Source organism: Aquarana catesbeiana, linkage group LG03 (genome assembly GCF_042186555.1).
Source record: "Aquarana catesbeiana isolate 2022-GZ linkage group LG03, ASM4218655v1, whole genome shotgun sequence".
Taxonomy (NCBI): Eukaryota; Metazoa; Chordata; class Amphibia; order Anura; family Ranidae; genus Aquarana; species Aquarana catesbeiana.
In genome coordinates this window covers 112,151,910-112,175,927 of record NC_133326.1, presented here as the reverse complement: position 1 = coordinate 112,175,927, position 24,018 = coordinate 112,151,910, and the positions used below count along the sequence as shown (strand labels likewise).

At 42.6% G+C, this 24,018-nt stretch overlaps 1 protein-coding gene across 3 annotated transcripts in view; it reads right to left on the bottom strand.

Moving 5' to 3' along the window:
* Nucleotides 1-11,362: 11,362 nt before the first annotated feature.
* Nucleotides 11,363-24,018, bottom strand: part of LOC141131571 (synaptotagmin-4-like) — a 105,748-nt gene continuing 93,092 nt past the window's right edge. For 2 of the 3 annotated variants that reach the window (XM_073618991.1, XM_073618990.1), the window contains 2 exons: nucleotides 18,765-18,931; nucleotides 11,365-13,783 (listed from right to left, as the gene is read on the bottom strand). In XM_073618991.1, coding sequence (XP_073475092.1) covers nucleotides 13,634-13,783; nucleotides 18,765-18,931 — 317 coding nt within the window. In that variant the 3' untranslated portion in view covers nucleotides 11,365-13,633. Of the gene's footprint in view, nucleotides 13,784-18,764; nucleotides 18,932-24,018 lie in introns of all 3 variants that reach the window. The other variant, XM_073618989.1, reaches the window with a different exon arrangement.

Here is a 24,018-nt window from a genome sequence, read left to right as displayed (position 1 = left end):
TGCCTTTTTTGTAAAAAAAAAAAATTTTTTTTTTGGGGGGGGGGGATAGGCACATGGTGGGGCACAGCATAATGTTGGGGGGGGTCAGGGCTCCCTCTGCCCCCCCCCTCCAGGGTCGCCATTGCACTTTCCTGCCACAGGAAAAAGTGATGCCCTGTTGTGGCAACTTGTGTGCTGCTTTCTACCTGGCAAGGCATTCTGCAGAACATAAGGCTATCAGGACAATTTTCAAAATGAAGGGAAGTACTGTCTTGCAGGGACCTTTGGCAGCAGAAAATCAGTAGCTCTCCTTTGTATACTGAAGGATTCTATCTGAAATAAATTTGGCAGTAAATTACTCTTGAAGATTGGGAGGCTGGAGTCCACATCGGAGGAACCAGTAGCACTGAATGTGGGCTTACCTTGACAGCCACTTATCTCATCTCTGTTCTGCAAGTTTAGTGTACCACGGATTCCTTTATATTGGCTTATGGAATTTACAAATGCAGCAATTTAGAAATCAGATGATAGGTTTAGAGCTGGAAAACACTTTTTTATAGATAAAAAGTGCATTTTATATACAACTATATAGATCAAACCAAAATGAGGGACAAACGAGGAGGAAAGAGGGACAGAGGGACATTGCTCCAAATCAGGGACAGTCCCTCGAAATCAGGGACAGTTGGGAGCTATGGTATTTGCACATGTACTTTGCATATGTATCACACATGCCTCATTCTAGGTCCCTAGCAATTGTGGCAGTAGCATTTGTTTCAGTCAGGTAAGGTAAAGGAAGGAAAGTTATTTACTTTATGAGGCTTGTTCACCACATAGTAACTGGATTTGGTACTAGCTTAGACTATCATGAGAAAGACTTTAGTTACACTTTAGGGTGCACTGTCGCTGACTGAAGTTGAGGCATTTGCCAAATGTTACAAAATTGCAAGCTTCCAAATGGTGCATCAAAATTAAAAACACATTATGAATTTCATGTGAACTAGACTGTGTTACAGAACAGGCATTGGTTTTCAGGTGCTTGCAAGTGTAGTGCAACCCACGCAGGAGCTGCTGGTGAATAATGGGATCCCCCACCCTGCATAGCCAGGCAAACAGAATTTTCCACCACACTCTGGAGTCAAGAAACAGTCTTTGCAGCTTTGTTTTTGTATTTTATTAGGGGGTTTCGAACTTGGATGGGGTTAAGGTTATTATGGGATGCCCACTTGACTTTAGCAGAACTTTTCCAGGGACAATTTCTTCTGTACAGTCTATTTACAAACTCTTTAGCTCCTTCAGCACAACGCTTGCTTAAGCACAAAATTCCCAGGACCAGCTGGCACACTGTTAGGTGATCCGACAATAGGGCTCAGTCAGATTGGTAGCAAATGCCTATTACAGGCAGGGATCGCAGGCCTCTTTGGTAGTGTAGAAAAGTCCTAGTGTCTAGCTGTCCTGCTGTGACTACTGATCCCTGCACCACCTCTTCAGGCATTGTCAGCCCACCTGGCTGCAGTTGCCCCTTTCTCTAGCCCTCCTGGTTAAGCTTCCACAGTCCTCCTAGACTGACTCTGCATTAATCTCAGACTGCTCTCTCCCAGTCCTCCCCGGCTAACACTCACCATCCCACCTGGCTGTCCTCTCCTTGGAGATCTCCTGGACGTGCTCACTGGCTCCTGCTGACCTCACACTTGCTCCTGTGCCACTGGACACAATTTCTTCTTGGGTTTTCAGAGGATCCCTCCTGCACCCGAGCTCCCAGACCCAAGATCCCCCCCCCCCCCAGACTAAGGGGTTACCCTCAAGGGTCTCTGACAGCCTCCAAGCACTCCATCTCCAGTCTTCCACCCAAACTCTTCTGCCCAGCTGGGCTGACCCAGAGTATTTGAGGGGGCCTGCCCCCTGCCAACCCATCTGTTAGGGATTGGTCAGGGACCTCATGAATATTCCAGGCAGCTCCTCCTAACCTCTCTCCCATTCTTGTGGAAGTTTCCTGCAAGTTCCAGAAGTAGGAGGAGGTACCGGAGATGCTGCCTGCTGAGTCATACCAGCCCTCCCTGGATCACTCATCCGAGCCAGATAAAAATACAGATTTGGCTGCCAGCTAAGCCAAAACATTGTACCTACTCTAACCTGAAAAAAGCCTAACACTATCTATTCTAGCATACTAGAGGGTGCTACACTAGATTTCTATAATGCAAAGCAAAAGCCTGTTCTTTTTGTGAATGAGGCTTGAGAGAGGTGGTCTCTTGTCTCAAGGCTTTAGCATCCTCCTCTGAATCCTAACATTAAACTGATTGTAAAGTCTATTCTTTAATCAACATAATAAACAGGTTTATACATTTACCTGCTCTGTGCAATGGTATTAAGCCGGGTTGGCTTAAAGATTCAAGTACTGTGTCTGACATTCATCGCAAACCAATACATCCTGTGGCAGAGGATCGTACGGGTTTTATTCCAAACAAGTCTGTGGCAGAGACTTTTGTTCGTGCTGCGTACTGGCTGCTAGGCAAGTGAGAGAGGTCTAACCAGGCGGGCAAAGATTGAATCCCACAAGGGGAGCGCATTCAACTACAAGTGTTCAATTACTAAAAATGTTCTGGAGAATACTAAGGAAAGGTATTTGAGCTTCCCTGCAGCTTTCCTTCTGCCTCTTTCCTGCTACTTCCTTTATTTGTTCATTAAAACATTGGAAAACCTACTCAAGTGTTTGGTGCTTATATCGTCCAGAGGTAAACTCAACGGAACCCTAGACCTGGTGCCGGTGAAACAGAGGTATCGAGAGTGAAGGTAACAGCCCGCTTTAAACCAGCAGCTCCACCGAGAGTTATTGCTACATAACTATAACAAAATTCATAAAATAACTATGAAGATTATATTTAAAATAGGCAAGGATGGACACAGATGCGCAAAAAAGTTCACAAAGGAATCTTATATTGGGCACAGTAATTAAGCTGTCAAGATATTTCAGCAGCTTAGTTAATAGCTGTGATAATGAATGCTTTATATTAAAATATCTGTTGAATATGCTCACTTTACCCACATGCACTCCAAAAAAAACAGCACAGGCCAGCTTGCAGATTTTTGCAGACTAGGATTAAGCAATGTGATGATATCGATATGTCATATTCAAAAGTATGCCACCAATTCAATAAAAAGGGGGTATTGTATCATTTATAGGTACCATCATCCTTTAAATGTATAGAAACAATATAGGGTTGAAAGAGAAAACAAAGAGGGCCTCTCCAATTAGGTCCTACCTTTTTCAAAGAACCCTGCCTCTACAGCTGCTTATACCTCATTTTTATTATTTCCTACAATAGCATCATCTTTAAGTGCCCCCCTGGTCCGCCCCCGGGGGAACGCCTCCTTGTGGGCGTCTCACAGTGTCGCTCTAGCCCCTTTGTGGGCCTAGGTGGGTGAGTGCAATACAATGATTACCTTCTCCAATATTAATACTATATATCTATTTTTACACTTGTTGTTCTTAGATATGTTTTTCATTGTAGACATGTTTTGTAATGTTGATATTGTACTTTTCTCATTTTGTAGAATATATACTTAGACGCCTCCTGAAGAAGCGGCTTGACCGCGAAACTGTAGAGGTCACGTCTGCAAGTACTATATTATGCGCCTTCATTTTTTTGTGTGGGCACTACCAATAGGATTTGTCTGTTAACATTGCTGTAAACAATTATTTTGTGATTGTGTTATTGTGTCACGGTTCATATTGTGTCCTTTGCTGGACTTTTTAATACCCGATTTTTGAATAAATTTATGAATTTTTATTATACCCTTGTGTATGTCCCCTTGGTACCGCAATAGTCCTAAATAATTTTGGAAAGAGGTAGGACCTAATTGGAGAGGCCCTCTTTGTTTTCTCTTTCAACCCTATATTGTTTCGATATCGATATGTCATCTGATGTGTTCAAGCTTTGTCATTGCTAGCCAAGATCATACCTAGATGATAGTTTTTAAAATTATAATTTTTGCAAGATATCCCTTACTTCATTCATTAAATAACTGCACTACACCAATGTGGCTATATAGTTGGACTATAGACTGGAAGTGTGTTCTTCAGTTTCATTGGTTACTACTAAGATTTAACATGAATACTGTAGTCAAGAATGATCTCCTAGTATTCAAGAGGATAGTCAAGACTTGACTACAATGTTTAATAACCACTGTATGGAAGGAATGAAACCTCCAAATGGTAAATTTAAATAAAAGAATTATATAGAACACATGAAACTCCACATGGCTGTGAATTTTCTGTTGATAATCCAAAATAATAATAATAATAAGCATAGTTATGTGAAGTTTTGTCCATTATGATTTTTTTAACGCTTGTATTAATCAGTCATAATGTGATCATCTAAAGTATACAAAAAAAGAGATATTCTTATTAAACAATACATGGTGCATTTAACATGCTTGGGGAAAACAAAATATTGCAAATCATCACCAAAACCCATTCCAATTCTGAATCGTTGTGGAGGAAAAATAATTCTGTTCGATCATCGGAGCTAATTGTAATGTATGTTACTTCTGTCCTTTGTGAGTATTAATTTGTTTATTTGGTTTCTTTTAATAAATATTGGGTAATGCACTAGGTGTTTGCACCCCATGCATGTTCTTTTAGCTTATGGTTGGATTTCCCCCATCTGAGGAGGGCTGCAACGTTGAAACATTGTCCCAGAGGAAATATTGACCACACACATCATCCAGTCTGGTGATTGTCCCTTTGAGCGCTGGAGTAGTTGCTTGTTCTTTTGCATATGAGTATGGCTATTAACACTATAATATTCACAAACTGTTCACAACAATTCATAACAGTTTTGTACAAGAGGTTTTACTAGTTGCTAATTATAAAGGTTCATAGTATTTTAGGTTAATATTATCTCATTTAAAGTAGAGCTAAATGCAACATTATACAATTTACAAACAGGAAGACTAATTTTTGCATGCAATGCCTCTTCTACAATAAAATAAATATACCTGCCTGGTCTCAGTCTTCTCTGGTATGTAAACTGAGCTGCACATGCACAGTTCAATATTCATTGCCAGCTGTCATTGCCAGCTGCCACCAAACATCACTCCAGCTGATACGTTGATCAACTGGCGTGACATCAACACAGCTCATGTGCAGATTGTGGGAGGCATTTTTCAACAGGAGACAGTATTCAATGTAATAAAAACAGCGGAGGGAGACGCTATGCAAACAGCGGAGGGAGAACGTACTTGTCAGACTCTGCGTCGCTGTGTGTTTTGCCTGTGTGTAAGGGCGGATTGCAACACACCCACAATCCGCCCCACAACAGCGAGGCTGTAGCTGACAAGTACGTTCTCCCTCCGCTGTTTGCATAGCGTCGGATAATGCCTCAGACGATCTGCGCATGCGCTGTGTTGATGTCACGCCAGCTGATCAACATATCAGCTGGAGTGACATTTAGTACTGCACTTGCGCAGACACATCGGAGGCATTTTTCAACGGGAGGCATTTCTCGGGATGAATTACTCCTGTGCATGTGCAGGAGTTATGTCTTTTCGTGCCAGCCAATCAAGACAAACAAAATTGGTATGTACCTAGGAGTCAGGGAGAAGATGTCGGCATCACCATTGGCGGGGAGGTAAGTATTGTGACTTTACTTCCGTCTCAAGAAACAACACAAATCCATTTGGGTCTCTTTATCTTAAAGCGTAAGTAAACCCCCCTATCGTTTTCAGCCAAGGAAGCTGCCATATTTGCCTCTGTTTAATCTACAACTGCCATGATGCTGCACATGTGATCAGTAATGATTCCAGCCATTGGATGGTTTGACAGTTTGGTTGAGAGCACAGCCAATGGGAGTGTTACATTTCTGAAATTAAACTGTTTCATTGATGGGTTTACTTCCATTCTTCCATCCACTTCAGCCCTGGAAGATTTGGCTGCTCAATGACCAGGCCATTTTTTGCAATACCGCACTGGGTCGCTTTAACTGACAATTGCGCAGTTGTGCGATGCTGTACTGAAACAAAATTGTTTGAGTACACATTTGATCACCTCTGCGGTTTTTATTTTTTGCGCTATAAACAAAAGAACAGCGACAATTTTGAAAAAAACACACAATATCTTTTACTTTTTGCTATAATAAATAGCACATTTAAAAAAAAAACAAACTATTTTTTTCCTCGGTTTAGGCCGATATGTATTCTTCTACATATTTTTGATTAAAAAAAATCGCAATAAGCGTATATTGATTGGTTTGCCCAAAAGTTATAGCGTCTACAAACTAGGGGATAGATTTATGGCATTTTTATTATTATTAATTTTTTTTTACTAGTAATGGTGGCAATCTGTGATTTTTATCAGGACTGCGATATTGCAGTGGACAAATTGGACACATTTGACACATATTTTGGACCACTGACAATTATACAGCGATCAGTGCTATAAAAATGCACCAATTACTGTATAAATGTCATTGGCAGGGAAAGGGTTAACACTAGGGGGTAATAAAGGGGTTAACTGCGTTCCCTGGGTGTGTTCTAACTGTAGGGGGGTGGTGGGACTGACTAGGGGAAGAGAGAGATCGGTGTTCATACTTTGTATGAGCACTCAATCTGTTTCCTCTCCCTTGTTTACACACACAGATCTCGGTTCTCGCTCTGTTACAAGTGATCACGGGTGCCCGGCGGTCATCGCGCCCGCCGGGCACTCACATCAGCTCCAGGCAGACACTGAGGGGGCGCGCGCCCCTAGTGGCCAAAAGGCGAAGCGACGTAAGGTAACGTTGTTTCGCCCAGACGTGCCATTCTGCAGGAAGTAAAACTGCGGCAGCTAGTCGGCAAGCAGTTAACTGAACAATTTGTTTATAACAAATATTGTGTATTGCTTTTTTTTTTTTAATGAGACCTCCATACCAACCAAAATCAGACAGATTGAAGCAAAGTAGCAGCTTTGGCCCTGTCATCATTTAAGCATAAAACTGTTTATTTTAAAATAACATACATAGCAAAACGGCAAATGGCTGCTTACTTTTAAAAGTCCCTTTTCCTGGCACTGAGGACACTGACATGTAGTACTATTGGCAGAAATGCACCGCCGCTCTGCTCTCTCGTAAGCCGACGTGCGTTCCACCACCATAGTACAGTAAACCGGAAGTATGGGACCTGGAAGTGACGTGACCGGAATGTGCCTCGCCGTACGTTTGGTGGATGTGTGGGGATAAGAAACTGCCAGCTAGGATAGTCACCAGTGGTATAGGAGGGACACCGTGACCAGAGCCTTGGAAAGACTGACTACTCTTTCGAATGAATTAGTGGAAAACGCAGGTAATAATGATCCATTCACAAACTGGCTTGAAGGATGGTTCGGTAAATGGACTGGACTTATCACATCATGTTTGATCTCAATTGCTGTGGCATTGGCCGTTTTGGTCACTTGCGGATGTTGCTGCATTCCCTGTATTCAAGGACTTTCACAAAAACTGATTGAAACCGCAGTCTCAAGAACAATGTATCAAGCCCTTCCTACCTCTGAGGAGACCTATGTGGACATTGAAGCTCAACTTAATGACATACAGTCCAAAAGTGTATAACACAGGGACTATCATTTAAGTGTGTTGAGATAAAATAGTCACACAAGAGGAGGGAATGTTAGAAAAGTTTTAAACGTTTATTGTGTGACTATTAGAAAAACAAAAACCCTGAGACTGATTTTTAAGATGACTTCTGAGCACGTTGTTGTATTAATTTGCTGTATTGTTTGCTTTAACTAACTCCATAGTAAGTTGTAGGATGATTAGGCTTAACCATATATGGTAGAACAAGACTGTACAGGAAACACTAATTAGCCAATAAAGTACCATTTTGTACCAGGCACGCTATCTGTGTTTCCTCAGCCAATAGAAGCGTTATAGCTATATTGTAGGTGTAGCACTAACTCTCGGTGGAGCTGCTGGTTTAAAGCGGGCTTGTTACCTTCACTCTCGATACCTCTGTTTCACCGCCACCGGGTCTAGGGTTCCGTTGAGTTTACCTCTGGACGATATAAGCACCAAACACTTGAGTAGGTTTTCCAATGCTTTAATGAACAAATAAATGAAGTAGCAGGAAAGAGGCAGAAGGAAAGCTGCAGGGAAGCTCAAATACCTTTCCTTAGTATTCTTCAGAACAGTCTTTGTAATTGAACACTTGTAGTTGAATGCGCTCCCCTTGTGGGATTCAATCTTTGCCCGCCTGGATAGACCTCTCTCACTTGTCTAGCAGCCAGTACGTAGCACGAACAAAAGTCTCTGCCACAGACTTGTTTGAAATAAAACCCGTACGATCCTCTGCCACAGGATGTAATGGTTTGCGATGAATGTCAGACACAGTACTTGAACCTTTAAGCCAACCCGGCAGTACTATGCAGTAAGACTACTTCAGGATACGTCCTCCAACCGAGTCACCAGGCCCCTCTCCAGACCAGCACTCTGCATGATCCTTCCATGACGGGTCCTCCCCTGGGATCTTCTCGGTTGTCCAGCTTCTTCTCTCAGGATAGACAGCTCAGGACCATTCCTCTGCTGCTGTGGTAGGCCCCAGACAGGCTTCTAGGCCCACCCACACACCGCAGCGACGTGGGCCTCTGGAACGGAGGACCACGAGGTGGTACTCTTAACACATACCTGTCGGCCAGGAAGGCCAGCAGGTGGCTGGAAACGAACCCCAGAACATGGCGTCTGTCCCATAAATACCCTCTCCCAGAATGCAACTTGGAGGACCTCCTCCACCGAGTTGTCTCCGGGACAGAGGAGCACTCATACACTTCAACACGTTGCTTTTCCAACACTGGCCAATGGTGACAACGACACCCACCGGCACAGTGTGGAACTACACGCAACATCAGCCAAGCTGGAACAGAGGCAAATATAACTTGCTATAATAAGTAACCCACTAGATTTACCTATCAGCGGTAGATTAAAATCTACCAGCGCTACATAGGTATTAGTAGGGGGGCTGTACATCCCTTTGTATGATTCTTACTGCATCTTTCAACTTGTAAGCTTTATCCTTTTGTGTGACACATCTGAAATAAATTGTCTGCTTTTCAATACATCTGGAGTTTGACTGGTCACAGGAGAAGAATAATCCTAACATAAGGGTCCCAACACTGAACCTTGGGGTACACCTCTGATAACCTCAGACCATTTAGAGTAAGAATCATTAACCACTATCCTCTGAATTCGGTATTTTAGCCAGTTTTCTATACATCTCTACCTATTACCTTAAACATGAGCCGTGTGTGGGGAACTGTGTCAAACGCTTTTGCAATTCCCAGTATACCACGTCCACAGCCACCCCTCTGTTCAATGTTTTACTTACCTCCTCATAAAAAGAAATCAGGTTTGTTTGACAATTTCTGTCTTGCATGAGTCCATGCTGTCTGTTGCTTAAAATATTATGTATTAAGTGTATTATGCCATTATTTCACTGTTTGTGTATGCACATTTCTTATCACTATGGTGCTATTATTTCCATGTTGTATTAACCACTTCAGCCCTGGAAGGATTTACCCCCTTAAATGACCAGGACATTTTTTGTGATACGGCACTGCGTTGCTTTAACAGACAATTGCGCGGTCCTGCAAAGCCTTGTGCATTATCGTTCAACAAGTTTATTTAAAAGAACACGTAATAAAACTACTCACAAAGATAGATGAAAATCACGCTTAAAATAGTCTTTGACTTGTGATAATCTGTTCACTGGTAGCAGTCTCCAGATCCTATGAAGAGGACATACAAACCACTGCTGGCTGATGCGTTTCAAAGGTTACACCTTCTTCTTCAGAGCCTAGCAGTGTTCATCTCTTACAGCTATTTAACTATATGTGCTCATCAAGGAGGCATAAATCAGACAGACACTTGTGCCCCTCCCATGTAGGTGGGCGGTTGAAAGGCAGACCTTGGCACAGCACCATGGAAACCACCTGTGTACACATATACATACACCCACATATAGGGATGCGTAATGGGCACCCATGCACAACACACATGTACACGCATGCACCCAAAGGAGTTAATCCAAAAAAGCCCCTGCAGCTAAATCAGCCCACAGACACAGCAACAACAACAATGATATCACGCTCTAACACATCCACACACAATGCGACACATCACCCCACCAGGCAGGCCCCAATCCCATGTCCCATACATACAGTCACATGCATGAGCAAACTATGTGTAAAGATGGTGCACACCAGCCTGCACACGGAAGGCACCAGGAGGAAAATCAGAGCAACCACCATCAGCAAGGGCACCCACACTGGCATCCGCACCAACCCAACTCCTTTGGGTGCATGCGTGTACTTGTGTGTTGTGCACGGGTGCCCATTACACATCCCTATATGTGGGTGTGTGTATATGTGTACACAGGTGGTTTCCATGGTAAGAGATGAAGACTGTTAGGCTCTGAAGAAGAAGGTGTAACTTTCGAAACACGTCAGCCAGCAGCAGTTTGTACGTCCTCTTTGTAGGATCTGGAGACTGCTACCAGTGGACAGATTGTCACAAGTCAAAGACTATTTTAAGAGTGATTTTCATCCAACTTTGTGAGTAGTATTATTACGTGTTCGTTTAAATAAACTTGTTAAAGGATAATGCACAAGGCCGGTGTGCCCTTTCTTTTCTGTTTTCTTACATTATTACAGCGATCAGTGCTAAAAAAAATACACTGATCAATGTATAAATGACACTGGCAGGGAAGGGGTTAATACTAGGGGGCGATCAAGGGGTTAACTGTGTTTACATAGGCAGATCCCCGTTCTGCCTCTCGATCGTGGGTGGCTGGCGGACATCGAGTCTGCCGAACACACAGGCTGGAGCGCGTGCTTGCTGTATCTCATGCATGGACCGACGTACAGGTACGTCGGTTCATGCAGTCGGGCCACCCTGTATATGTATATGTGCAGTGGGTGGTCCGGAAGTGGTTATAGAAGGGGTCCAGCCTCCTTCAGAAAAAATTAAAAGTCAGCAGCTACAAATACTGTAGCTGCTGACTTTTAATATTAGGACACTTACCTGTCCAGGGATCCCGCAATGTCAGCACCCCAGCCAATTCCGCCGCCATTGCTTCTAAGGGAAACTGGCAGTGAAGCCCTGTGTGTGTGGGGGGGGCAGATAAGCGTAGCTTCCACTTTTGGGTGGAGCTCCGCTTTAACAGAATATGCTGTCAAAAGGATCAAAATACTGTGCTGTGTTTTGTATTTCTCTCCTGTTCAAACGCATGAGACAGTAAGCTAAATAAAGATAATAATTGTAAACAGCGTTCATCCCGTAGTGAGCACTGAGCAGTACAGGCACCTTAATGGAGTGAATGTATTAAACCATCAGTAGGAAGAACTCTTTCCTTTACTCGCTGTAACTGGAATCTTTGTTTCGTGTTTCTGATGTATTTTGAAAGCTTATAGAACTAATATACACAAGGCCCAATATTTTCAGTAGGCTGAATGATCACGTTACAAGTAAAGAAAAAAAATTACTTATTAATTATGGCAATGTAAATGGACACGATATTGTCTGTGTTATGGCAGAACATGTCATATACAGTACAAATATATTTATAGCAATAGATTGTTACCTTAAAGCAGTATATAGTCTTACTGAGTTTAGTGCGTTAAATATTTCTGTTATGTATATTTTTACATGATGGCTTTACAAATATACATGTTACTTACAGTTTATACAAATAAACACAGGCATCAATTGTGAGCATAAGCGCTTATGTAAGCATAAGCAAAGTCCCCAATTTGTGCATAGCCACTGGATGATTTTATGTTAAATTGATATTATTACATTATGGGATCCAAGAGGTTCACCAAGAACACCATATCTGCAGGCACTGGTAATAGAATAGCCTAGTTATATACTCATAAATAAAAATTCACAAGGTTTCCTAAAGGAAAATACCAAAAAATCAGGATACTGTCTTATAGTTAGTAGCAAATTAAATTATTAAATACAACCAACTAACACTTTCAACTACATTTCTTGCAATGGGTGGGCATCACATTTGGAGTCCAGTACATGCCATCCTCATATTTTTGTGTCTATGTTTTTTTTTTTTTATAAATTTTTTATTTTTATTTTTTCATATATCAAAACATTATACAATCATATCAAATAAGGATTCATAGTGCACAACACCACAGTTATATACCGTATATTTAGTTTTTTCTTCTTATCTTAATCCTAATTGATATTAATTATCATGTTACATGCTCAATCTCTTAACAAGATAAATACCATTTCTTTTTCCTTTCCAAGAACAAGTCCTGGTTTAAAGGAGAGAGAAAAAAAAAAAAACATTGAATCCTCCCCCCCTCACCCCCATAAGACCCATCTCAGCCATATTTACTGCCCAGTCTCTAACTATTAAATAACTATCTCAGGATTGACCAACATTACTCAGATAGGAGAGTCTGTTCTCTATATTGAAAGTAGGGATTCCAGATCTTCCAATATTTTTTCTCCTGTTCTTTCAGTATCATCGTCAGATCTTCCATTTGTTGAATTTCCGAAACCCTTGCCATCCACTGTAATCTCGTTGGGGATACATTACTTTTCCAGAATACTGGAATACAAGCCTTTGCTGCAGTGAGCAAATGTTTTAACAGTAAGTTTTTATATTTTTCATTTGACAATGGGATGTCATGCAAGAGAAAGGCTGCCGGATTCTCTCCAAGAGACACACCCGTAGTCGTTTCAACGGTTTCCTCAACCATCTTCCAGAATTCCCTCAACATTGGACATTCCCAAAAAATATGTATCATGGTGCCTTCCGATTCCTGACATCTCCAGCATACATCCGATACTTGAGGAAATATCCAATGCAATGCTGTCGGTGTTCTATACCATCTTGTAAGGATTTTATAGCCTCCTTCTTGATATCTACTCGCCAGTGAGGCTTTGTGAGAGAAAAATAAAATCCTATCCTTCTGTGCCTGTGAGAAAGATACCCCCATATCTCTTTCCCAACATTGCAGAAAAGGCAATTTATGTGGGGCCTCTATTTCAATTAGCAGGGCATATAGATATGACAGTGAGTGTTTCAATGATTCCCCCTTTAAACATATGTGTTCAAAAGTCAAGGGGTCAAGTATTAAAGTAGGGATTCTTAACTGGGATCGAATATACGTACTCAACTGTAACCAGCGAAGGAAATCTAGGTCCACTGAGAAATTGCTTTCAATCTCTCTATTTATCATCACTGGCCCTTCTATTGAAAAATGAAAAAGCCTACTAATGCCCTATCTTAACAGGGCCTTAAAATGGGGATCTGTCATTCCTGGCTGAAAAGTTGATGTGCCCAGAACTGGAACCATGGGTGTCTATGCTGACTCTGTTTTCTTTATCATGCTCCTTATCAGCACAGTTTACTGGGAGCCTACATTGGATTATTAGAGCTGTGTTCTTCCTGTTGTTAATAATTCTAGTGCTGTAACATGCTGAGTAGGGGAAGAATTCTAATATGAAAATAAAAATTCAGAATTCACCAGATGTTTTTTTTTTTTTGCTTTTCTAAAAAGATTATGTAGCCATTGTAGACCCAATAAAAATCTGTGAAGTTCTTCTTTAATGTCTCCGCTCTTATGAATTGATGGGTTCATCCATGTAATGGTCTCCAAAGTCCACTAGGATACATCTGCCTGCAGCACATGCCAGCGGGAACATTCCACAGGTGATTTGTTACACATCTCCTGCCAGTGAGCCATACCAGCCTCGGGTGACCCAGCACCAATTAATACACGTCCAAGAATTTGGGCACGATTATAAATTCGACCCTAGGAAAGCACAAAATTGGCAATTACATTTTATGAAGGTTAAGAACATCATGTCTCCGCTTTTCCTTCTTTCCTCAAGACTGTACATATTAAAGCGGCGTTCCACCCAAAAATGGAACTTCCACTTTAAGTACTGGTGACCCCCTGACATTTTTTTGAGGGAGGAGCGGGTACCCTGTTTTTACAGGCACCCAGCTCCCACTTCCTACTCTGGCACGGGAAGGAAGATCACCTCTCCCCCGACCCTCCCTGCAATCTTCTGGGACACCTCACAGCTCCCAGAGGATTGCCCAGCCATTCACAGCACGTAGCGTGGCTCACACATGCACAGTGCGCTCCCGGCTGTGAAGCCACAGCTGGACACCCACAGTTAGAAAGCCGGCGCTTCGGAAAGGAGCGAGGCTTCCTGCACCCGCATCACTGGACCATGGGACAGGTGAGTGTCTGATTATTAAAAGGCAGCAGCTACACTTTTTGTAGCTGCTGACTTTTAAATGGGTGGAACTCCGCTTTAAGATCCTGCAAGATTTCCCTGTGGGAATTGAGGTCTTTAGAACTGTACGCAGTGTTCTAAATGAGGTCTAGCTGAACATCTATACAGAGGAATCAGGAGGACAGAGGTTGGGATTCCCCTATATTAGTTAGTTAGACCTCATTTAGAATACTGTGTCCAGTTCTGGAGACCTCACTTACAAAAAGATATTGATAAAATAGAAAAGGTCAAGAGAGTTACAACAGAAATTATGAAAGGTTTGAGGGATAAAATATATCAGGAGATTGCAGGAACTCAATATGTAAAAACCTTATAAAGTAATTTTTTAACCAAAGTAGTTGATGCTTGGAACAGAGTTCCAACAGAGGTAGTAAGTCAATCTACAATAGATACATTTAAAACATCAGACAAACAGCTCTATACTCAGACAAAAAAAAATGAAAAAGTAAAAAAATCAAAAAGGGTCAGACTCAATAAATCACTCGGTCTTCTTTTTACATCACTCCTCTATGTTTCAATGGGGTTGATTTACTAAAACTGGATAGTGCAAAATCTGGTGCAACTCTGCATAGAAACCAATCCACTTCCAGGATTTTTATTTGGCAAAGCTTAATTGAACAAGCTGAAGTTAAAAGCTGTTTCTATGCACAGCTGCATCAGTTTTTGCACCAGTTTTAGTAAATCAACCCCAATGCAACATATGGAAAGCAGGAAGTTGCACACCGATGATGTTAGAACAATTCCAACTTTATTAAAGCTGGACAAAGTACACTGCAGCCCCACCAACATGGGCTTGATCTGGCATCATGGGTGTGTGACTTAAGCCGGACACAGATGGTTTGAATCCTGGCCGGTTCAGCAAGTACCAGCTGAGATTCAAACCATGTATGGGCAGGCTGAATGTACCCAAGTTAATCGATCAATCAACTTGGGTACAATCAGCCTGTCGGATTTACATGTGATTATTGCAAGCAGCCTTTATAGCCTGCTAGCAGTAATCACTGTGTTCTCTCAGCTGGGACAGAATCGTAGTTGCAGGAAAGAAAAACGCTCCATCTATGACCGGCTTCACTGCTTTTCTGCTGAATATGTAGAGCATGGTTGGACTTCCTTTGGTCAGCATCCAGAGTTCCAGAGGCAAGGGTTTTTAATACAGGCATGGAGTAGTGAAGACTCTCTATATATCTATATAACATCTAGCACAAAAATGAAGTGGGTAATTTTAACCTGCAAATGTCAAAAAATGTACTAATGTCTATTAATTTCAGATTCTTGGCCAACTGACTTGATATCATGCTGGGTGTACAGTTACAAAAGGGGAACCTGAGGTCTTGATCCTCTGTAGTGTGTATTATCAGGGGTCCCCAACCCCCAGGCCATTGCCAGGCCACACAGCTGGAGATGAGCGGCGACCACGGTCCGCACAAGGCTCTAACAGACTGCAGTTGTTGCTCACCTCCTGCTATGTGGTTATGTCCGTGGGTCCTCCATCTGCCCAACCAACAATGTCAACCAATCAGCAGGGCAGGAGGTGGGAGAAGCTGCAGATCGAAATAGAGAGCTCCTCCCGTCCCCTGCCTTGCTGATAGGATGACATCGTCAGCCAGGCAGGCGAGCGGAGGAGCTGGGAGAGGACACATAGACTGTTAACAGCCTCTTCTCTGAACATCTCTCGATGTTAGAAAGGAAAGGAGGGGAGGAGGCAGATTGCAGGGGCACTGTAATGTAAAGGGGGCACTGAAATATAAAGGGGACTGCACTGAAAAAGGGCACTGTTACAGTTCCCTTTATATCACAGTGCCCCCTTTACATCACAGCCCCCTTTACATTACAGTGCGCCTTTTACAGTGCAGTCCTCTTTATATCACAGAGCCCCCTTTACATCACAGCCCCCTTTATATTACAGTGCCCTCTTTACAGTGCAGTCCCCTTTACATCACAGCCCCCCTTTAAGTTACAGTGCCCCCTTTACAGAGCAGTCCCCGTTACATTAATGTAAAGAGGACTGCACTGTAAAGGGGCACTGTAATGTAAAGGGGGGCTGTGATGTAAAGGGGGACTGTGGACATTGATATAAAGGGGGGACTGTGTTGTAAAGGGTTGTGGTGTGAATGGGGCTGAGGACAGACTTTGTGAATATCCAATTCCCCGATCCGTCCACCACAACCACCATCCTTGTCCAGCCCACAAAATGTTGTGTGGGAAGACTCTAATTTGATGACCTCTTAGGGAAATGTAACCCCCCTCAAAGAACATATCAGGAATAAAGAACCTGATGTGCCCTTGAGTGTTTATGGATTTAGGAGAATAATTTAAAGCAGAATTGAAGGCAAACAGCTACATTTATTTAAAAAATACTTTAATCTGAACTGTCTTACTTGCTTTTCTCTACTGCAGTCAAAGCAATATAACTTAGTCAAAGACCCTCCCCCCAGCCTGTGATTGGATAGTGAAGGTCTAATTAATTTACAACTAATGCCACATCCTCTCCCAATATTAACCTTGCTGTACAAGGGGATCACAGGAGGGTAATATAAAGACAGACTAAAGAACATTGTAGAAATTCAGTTGAGGGCTTTTCCACATGAGTTTTCAGAGGGCAGTAGAGTAGTAGCTGCCAAGCAGTGCTGAGACAAGGCCATTTGGTGCCCAGGGCGAAGATGGCAAACTGCGCCCCCCCCCCCCCTTTCTAAGAAAGAATCAATGTGTTGATGGGCACATTTTATGTTAAGGGATACTCTAATGGGCAAATTTTATGTTAAGGGGCACCTTGATGGGCACATTTTATATTAAGGGGCACCCTGATGGGCACATTTTATATTAAGGGGCACTCTGATGGGCACAACAAAACGTGCCCCTTAACATAGAATTTGCCCATCAGAGTGCCCCTTACCATGAAATTTGCCCATCGTAAGGGGCACGCTGATGGGCACATTTTATGTTAAGGGGCACTCTGATGGGCATATTTTATTTTAGGAGCAACACTGATGGACACATTTTGTATTAAGGGGCACTCTGATGGGCAGTTTTTACATTAGGGGGCATGTTTTGTTGTGCCCATCAGAGTGCCCCTTAATATAAAATGTGCCCATCAGAGTGCCCCTTACCATAAAATATGCCCATCAGAGTGCCCCTTAACAGAAAATATGTCCAACAGCATGTCGCTTAACATAAAATTTGCCCATGGACACATTTTATATTAAGGGACAATCTGATGGGCAAATTGCATTATAGGGGCACTCTGATGGGCACATTTTATATTAAGGGGCACTCTGATGGGCACAACAAAACATGCCCCCTAATGTAAAAACTGCCCATCAGAGTGCCCCTTAATACAAAATGTGCCCATCAGTGTTGCTCTTAAAATAAAATATGCCCATCAGAGTGCCCCTTAACATAAAATATGCCCATCAGCGTGCCCCTTAACATAAAATAAAGGTCACGCTGATGGACACCTTTTATGTTAAGGGGCACTCTGATGGGCACATTTTTTCTTAAGGGGCACTCTGATGGGCATATTTTATTTTAAGAGCAACACTGATCGGCACATTTTGTATTAAGGGGCACTCTGATGGGTATATTTTTAATATGCACGCTGATGGGCACATTTTATGTTAAAGGGCACTCTGATGGGCACAACAAAATGTGTCCATCAATGTGCCCCTTAAGAAAATATGCCCATCAGTGTGCACATTAAAAATATACCCATCAGCATTCCCCTTAAAATAAAATTTGTTTGTTATCAGAGTGCCCCTTAACATAAAAAAAGGTGCCCATCAGCGTGACCTTTAACAAAATATGCCATGAGTGATCACTAGTTGACCCACATACCTGGAATGCAGGAGGGCACGCCGCACAACTGAAATACTGAAGGGGTGGATTGCGGAAGCGGCCTGCGAGATATGGAGAGCCTGAGCCAGGACCCAGGAACCATGAGTAGCAGGGGGGCGGGGTGACGTCACGCCCCTACTCGCGGCCCGTGAGTGCGAGCTTGTCTTCGTCTGCAAGACCTGCAGTGAGGAGCAGGGGGCGGGCGCACGCACGCAGCGTCACTGGTTGCTGGGGAAACCTGCGGTCCCAGCAAACTAGTGACGGCGTCGGCGAAGGGCAGGACACTTCACTGCGCCCCCCACCCCAATAAATTGTACCCCCCAGGGCATCCGCCCCTTCCGCCCCCCCCCCCCCCTTGTACCGGCTCTGCTGCCAAGCACTGAGGAGGTGATCCTGTCACTTCCCAGATGCCCATTTTTTGTTTAATCCCAAAGGGGATTTTGCATAGTAATACTGTGTCGCAACCATGAGTCAAAGTGGTTGGCTCATGGTTGTACCACAGTCCTATTGACATCAATGGGCGAGTCTGACGGGTGCTGGCAACTGTCAAAGGCAGGTTTAAAGTACTGTAAATGGACAGAGATGTAATAGATGGAAATTGTGAATACCTTTGTTTAAAAATATTTACAAAAAACCTTCAAAGGATTGATCACCCACCTGCATAATTAGGAACTCCAGACACAGACTTTGATTCTGCATGGCTTCCAGCGGAGCATCAAAGAGGAACGGTGCATTCCACACAGGGGAGGAGCCTGACACTGTCCGGGTCTCCTTTATAACTACTACCTCCTTGTCTTGGATCAGTCGTATGCTCACAAAGTGGTCTAGAGTTGGAGACAGATTACATGTATGAGGAACAAAATGGAAAGTGAGGGTGGAGATGACAATTAAAGTGTATCTATGGTCAAAATGAAAAAATATTTATTAATTTCCACATTCTAATTTAATGTATTTATAGCCTACTCCTATTATTCTGAATGATCTTGATTTTTGTAAACTTGTGAGGATCGCTATGCATTTACTTCCCTGAATTCTGTGACACATATTCACTATGCCCTGTGAGAAGGCATTGCTGTGTCACAGAATTCACAGAGGAGGAGTTTCAGGAGGCAACATGGTACCATGGGATATGCAGTCCTTAGAAATTGAAAGTAAATCACAGAGAAGAAGCTGCAAAGCATGGGAATGTAGGAAGGTGTGGAAAAACATGGCCAGCAGATAGGCAGCACAACATGAAAGGATATTTTTCAAGTAAGATAATATTGGATTGTCAAAAATAACTATTGTTTGTATTGTTATTACAATGCTGATGTTTTAAAATGAAACTACCGTATATGCTGTGACCATAAAACTCCTTTAGGAAATTACTATTATTAGTACTATCTATTAGCAGTTAGTCACATTTAATTCGACTTATTCTGTTAAAGGATAATTTCACACTATTGCGAATTGGATGCGGGTATCCGCGCATTCAATTTGCATGACAAGAGATTGTGACTGGCTCTCAATGGAGCCAGTTCGCACAGCTCTGGGACGGCTGCGGAGCGAATTGCACAAGAGTCCTGTGCGTCTTCTGGTCTGTTTCAGGTCCGAAATCAGCCAAAAATTCAGACCGAAATCGGACCTGAAACGGTGAATGGGGACGCACCAGACCCCTGCTGTGAGCTCCGCATGGAGATGTGAACCCAGCCCTCAAAAAATAAATGCACAATTTTTGCAGGTTAGAAATGTGCATTTATTTTTTTTCTCTAAGGAGCCTGCAGAGCATTGCACCCAGGATCAGCAAATCCCAGGTCCAATGTCCAGCTCTCCGAATAGATGTCTGCTCGTACCTCATACGGGCAGACAGTTTCCTGAGAGCAGGAAGAATCAGCTACTAGAACATTCACCAGTGCCCTCACAACTCATTGGAAACTACAAGCCATCAACCTCAATGGCTGATGGTACATGTTGGCATTAACCACTTCAATACCGGGCACTTTTACCCCCTTCCTGCTCAGGCCAATTTTCAGCTTTCAGCACTGTCACACTTGAATGACAATTGCGCGGTCATGCAACACTGTACCCAAATAAAAATTTTTTCAGACAGATAGAGCTTTTTTTGGTGCCATTTTTTTATATTTTGCTTAACAAATTTAAAAAAAAAGTAAAAGTTTAGAAAAAAACTTTTTTCTTAGCGTTTGTAAAATTTTGCAAACAAGTAATTTTTCTTATTCACTGATATGTGCTGATGAGGCTGCACTGATGGGCTGCACTAATGGGCACTGATGAGGCTGCACTGATGGGCTGCGTTGATGGGCACTCATGGGCACTGTTGGGGCTGCACTGATGATCAGGGCACTGATTATCAGTGTGAAGAATGTACTGAGAGCCTTGCCGCTTACTGGCACTCCTTTCCTCAGACAGACACAGCGCGTGAGGAAAGAAATGCCGATAACCAGCAGCTGGTCTTTCATCTATAGTGCGGTACTAAAGTGGTTAATTCACAGGAAACTGTGAATGAATGATGTGGGCGTGTGGACGGAGCCACACATGGCCACATTGTTTTTAAATTGTGACAGCAGGTGCAAGGAGAAGATCCCCAGGCCAATGTCACAGAAAGGGGGGCAGCAGGGGGAGAGCAGCAGATGCTGGAAAATGTTCCACCCTAAGGCCCCTTTCACACCAGCGAACCGATCGGACCACCCATTGTTTTCTATGGAGCAGCAGATGTTAGTGGACATGTGTTTGCTGACACCCACCAGCATCCGATCCGATCAGCTAAAAATAGACGGATGGGGATACTACGCTATCCGTCCGGCGTATCAGATGACAGTCGGATGGGAACGGACAGCCAGTCTGTTTCCATACGACCGCCCCAATGAGAACCTTGACCTGTCATCCGGCTGCTCAGCAGGCATCAGCAAAAAGATCCCCCACTGAGCAGCAGGATCCACTTGATGCATTCCACTCTGTCTGAAAGGGGCATAAAAACGGGTGGAACATGTTACATGTTCCAAAAGTGAACTTCTATTAAGATGTCTCCAACATTACACAACAAGTCCAATTGAATGTGACCAAGTCCTGGGAGATATACCATGACTGGGATAAATGAGAACCTTCACAGACATTATTGGCTACTATTATTAGTGACTAAAACAAATTTTATTATACCACGACCAAGCTGCCAAATAACCATTACAGTCACGTTAATGCGGCACTCATTATTCAGTGTAATGCCCCGTACACACGGTCGGATTTTCCGACGGAAAATGTGTGATAGGACCTTGTTGTCAGAAATTCTGACCATGTGTAGGCTCCATCACACATTTTCCGTCGGATTTTCCGACACACAAAGTTTGAGAGCAGGATATAAAATTTTCCAACAACAAAATCCGTTGTCGGAATTTCCGATCGTGTGTACACAAATCCAACGGACAAAGTGCCACGCATGCTCAGAATAAATAAAGAGATGAAAGCTATTGGCTACTGCCCGTTTATAGTCCCGGCGTACGTGTTTTACGTCACCGTGTTTTACGGTTTTCTTTAAAGCACACATACAGTCAGGTCCATAAATATTGGGACATCGACACAATTCTAATCTTTTTGGCTCTATACACCACCACAATGGGTTTGAAATGAAACAAACAAGATGTGTTTTAATTGCAGACTTTCAGCTTTAATTTGAGGGTATTTACATCCAAATCAGGTGACCGGTGTAGGAATTACAACAGTTTGTATATGTGCCTCCCACTTTTTAAGGGACCAAAAGTAATGGGACAATTGGCTGCTCAGCTGTTATATGACTGAGAGGATCTTGGGATGATTAGATTTCATGTACACACAGACTAGATTGACTGTCGGTCGTGGGAAAACACAAAACGCGACAAAATCGTGCCTCAATTTTACCGTGATTTTGTGGCCGACAGTCAAAACGTTCCTATCCTGAACGAGATTCTTCCATGTTCAGGAAAAGAAGGTTGAACCTCTCCTAATCAGGGATTCCCTCATTTTGGAGGGATTTTCTTCTCAACCAGCTTCTAAACAATTGTAAAAGCCTATGTGTACATTGGCACATAGGCTTTTATGAAGTTGAGTTTAGGAGATTTGGCAAAAAAAAAAAAAACGCCAAAAGCTCCTAAACTCAAGTTTAGAAGCTGTAGTATACATGAGCCCTTATGCCATCAGTCTGCTGCAGGCATGCATAAGCATTTCTTCAGTCACCTACCCCAGTGATTACATATTTGTACTGTTGTTACATTGTAACTCTTTGGCAGCTCACAAGGCCAGGGGAAGTATCAGAAGTATCAGGGGGCTATTCTGTGTGAGGCCTTCTGTATACACACAACCAAGATCGTAATACTGTGCAAGCACCAGGCTATACATGAATATATCATCTATATATCAGCAACCTAGTTCAGAAAGTAGATGATGAATCTGGGTGATGCCTGAACTAACATGGTGCTGGAGAAAGAGGAAAGCATTGTCAGAGGAATACTGTGTATTTTCTCTGTGAGAGGTAATAAATACCTGTATCCATTACACAATACATAGCATGCATGCAATCAGCATGAAAAAAATAGATCTAAGGCCAGGTCTCCTTTAATGTGTATTTCTGCTTTTGCAGCCAATTTGTGATAATACCTATTTTATATTGTTGTTACACATTCCCATTCGCATAGCATGACTTTAAATAGAAATATTCAAGAACTGCAGCTTACCTACCATAGATTCTCTTCTGTGGAAACTCTTGGACTGAAAAATCCTAACTGGTGCTCCCTGGGGACTTATGTTTGCCATAGTTAACGTAGAAGTAGAACTAAAGGCATTTTTTTCCCATTTTGATTAGAGTAATGGTGGGTTATAACCCCTGTCAGTTTGTTTGTTTTTTTTCCATCTGTGACCTATTGGGAATATTTCCCTACACTTCCTCTCCCATAGCCAAAACAAGGAGTGAGAAGAAAATCCCTCCAAAATGAGGGAATCCCTGATTGTCATCGGGGTCACCAAATCTAGTGCCCCCATTGACAGATTTCCCCTCTGTGCAGGTTGGAGTGACAACTCAAAATTTGTATTTTTTTTTTAGTTTCACTCTTGTTGATAATTTAAACATGATATAATAGTGTGAATCTCCCTAACAAGGACACAGACAGCAATAAAAACTTGACACATTTTAATCCCTCTCTATGCTATCCAAAACAAAAAAAGGCTTTGCCTTTAGATAGACTCATTATCACTTGTAAAATAGATAAGCAGGATTGTCTTAAACCATTTAAGATCTCTATGCCTGTATGGTTGATTGTATGTGATTGCACATTTCCCCCACATTTGTCCCCTACTTGTACATCTATTCAAAAATAAAACTGTGAAATAAACATTTGTGTTTACAGAGCACACCTTCTCCAGTCTTATACTCATCTGTCCAAGATCCAATAAAATATCACTCACTAGTTCACCAAGGCGCTTGTCAAAGCATTCCCAATCAAGCCCATGCATGCGCTCTGCAATGCTATCAACTTCTAAATACTAGATTGTATGGAATTGATAAATGTAGGGATCTGCTGCCCTCTACTGTCTGTAAGTGGCTCTGCTGCTTAAATTTCACAGAGATTATTTATGCACATCACTTCCTGTCTTTGTGTGTCTGGGCCAAAACCCTAGAAGGAGGAAGTAGATAGGGAGACAGAGAACTGAGCCGCACTACCCTTTACACACAAGGGCTGCTACCATTGCTGTATTTTCACCCAGACCAGAAGGCAAGTATTCTTATGTTCTAATAGTTTAACTACATCTGCCCATAGCTTCTTGAATGTGTATCCAGACACTTGTGACAGACTTAAGTCTGTCCAATTGTTATTATCTCACATGCTTAGTGTCACATAGCTAGGTCTGGGCTACTGTATGTGTGTAGTGATCACCTTCCGGTATATTA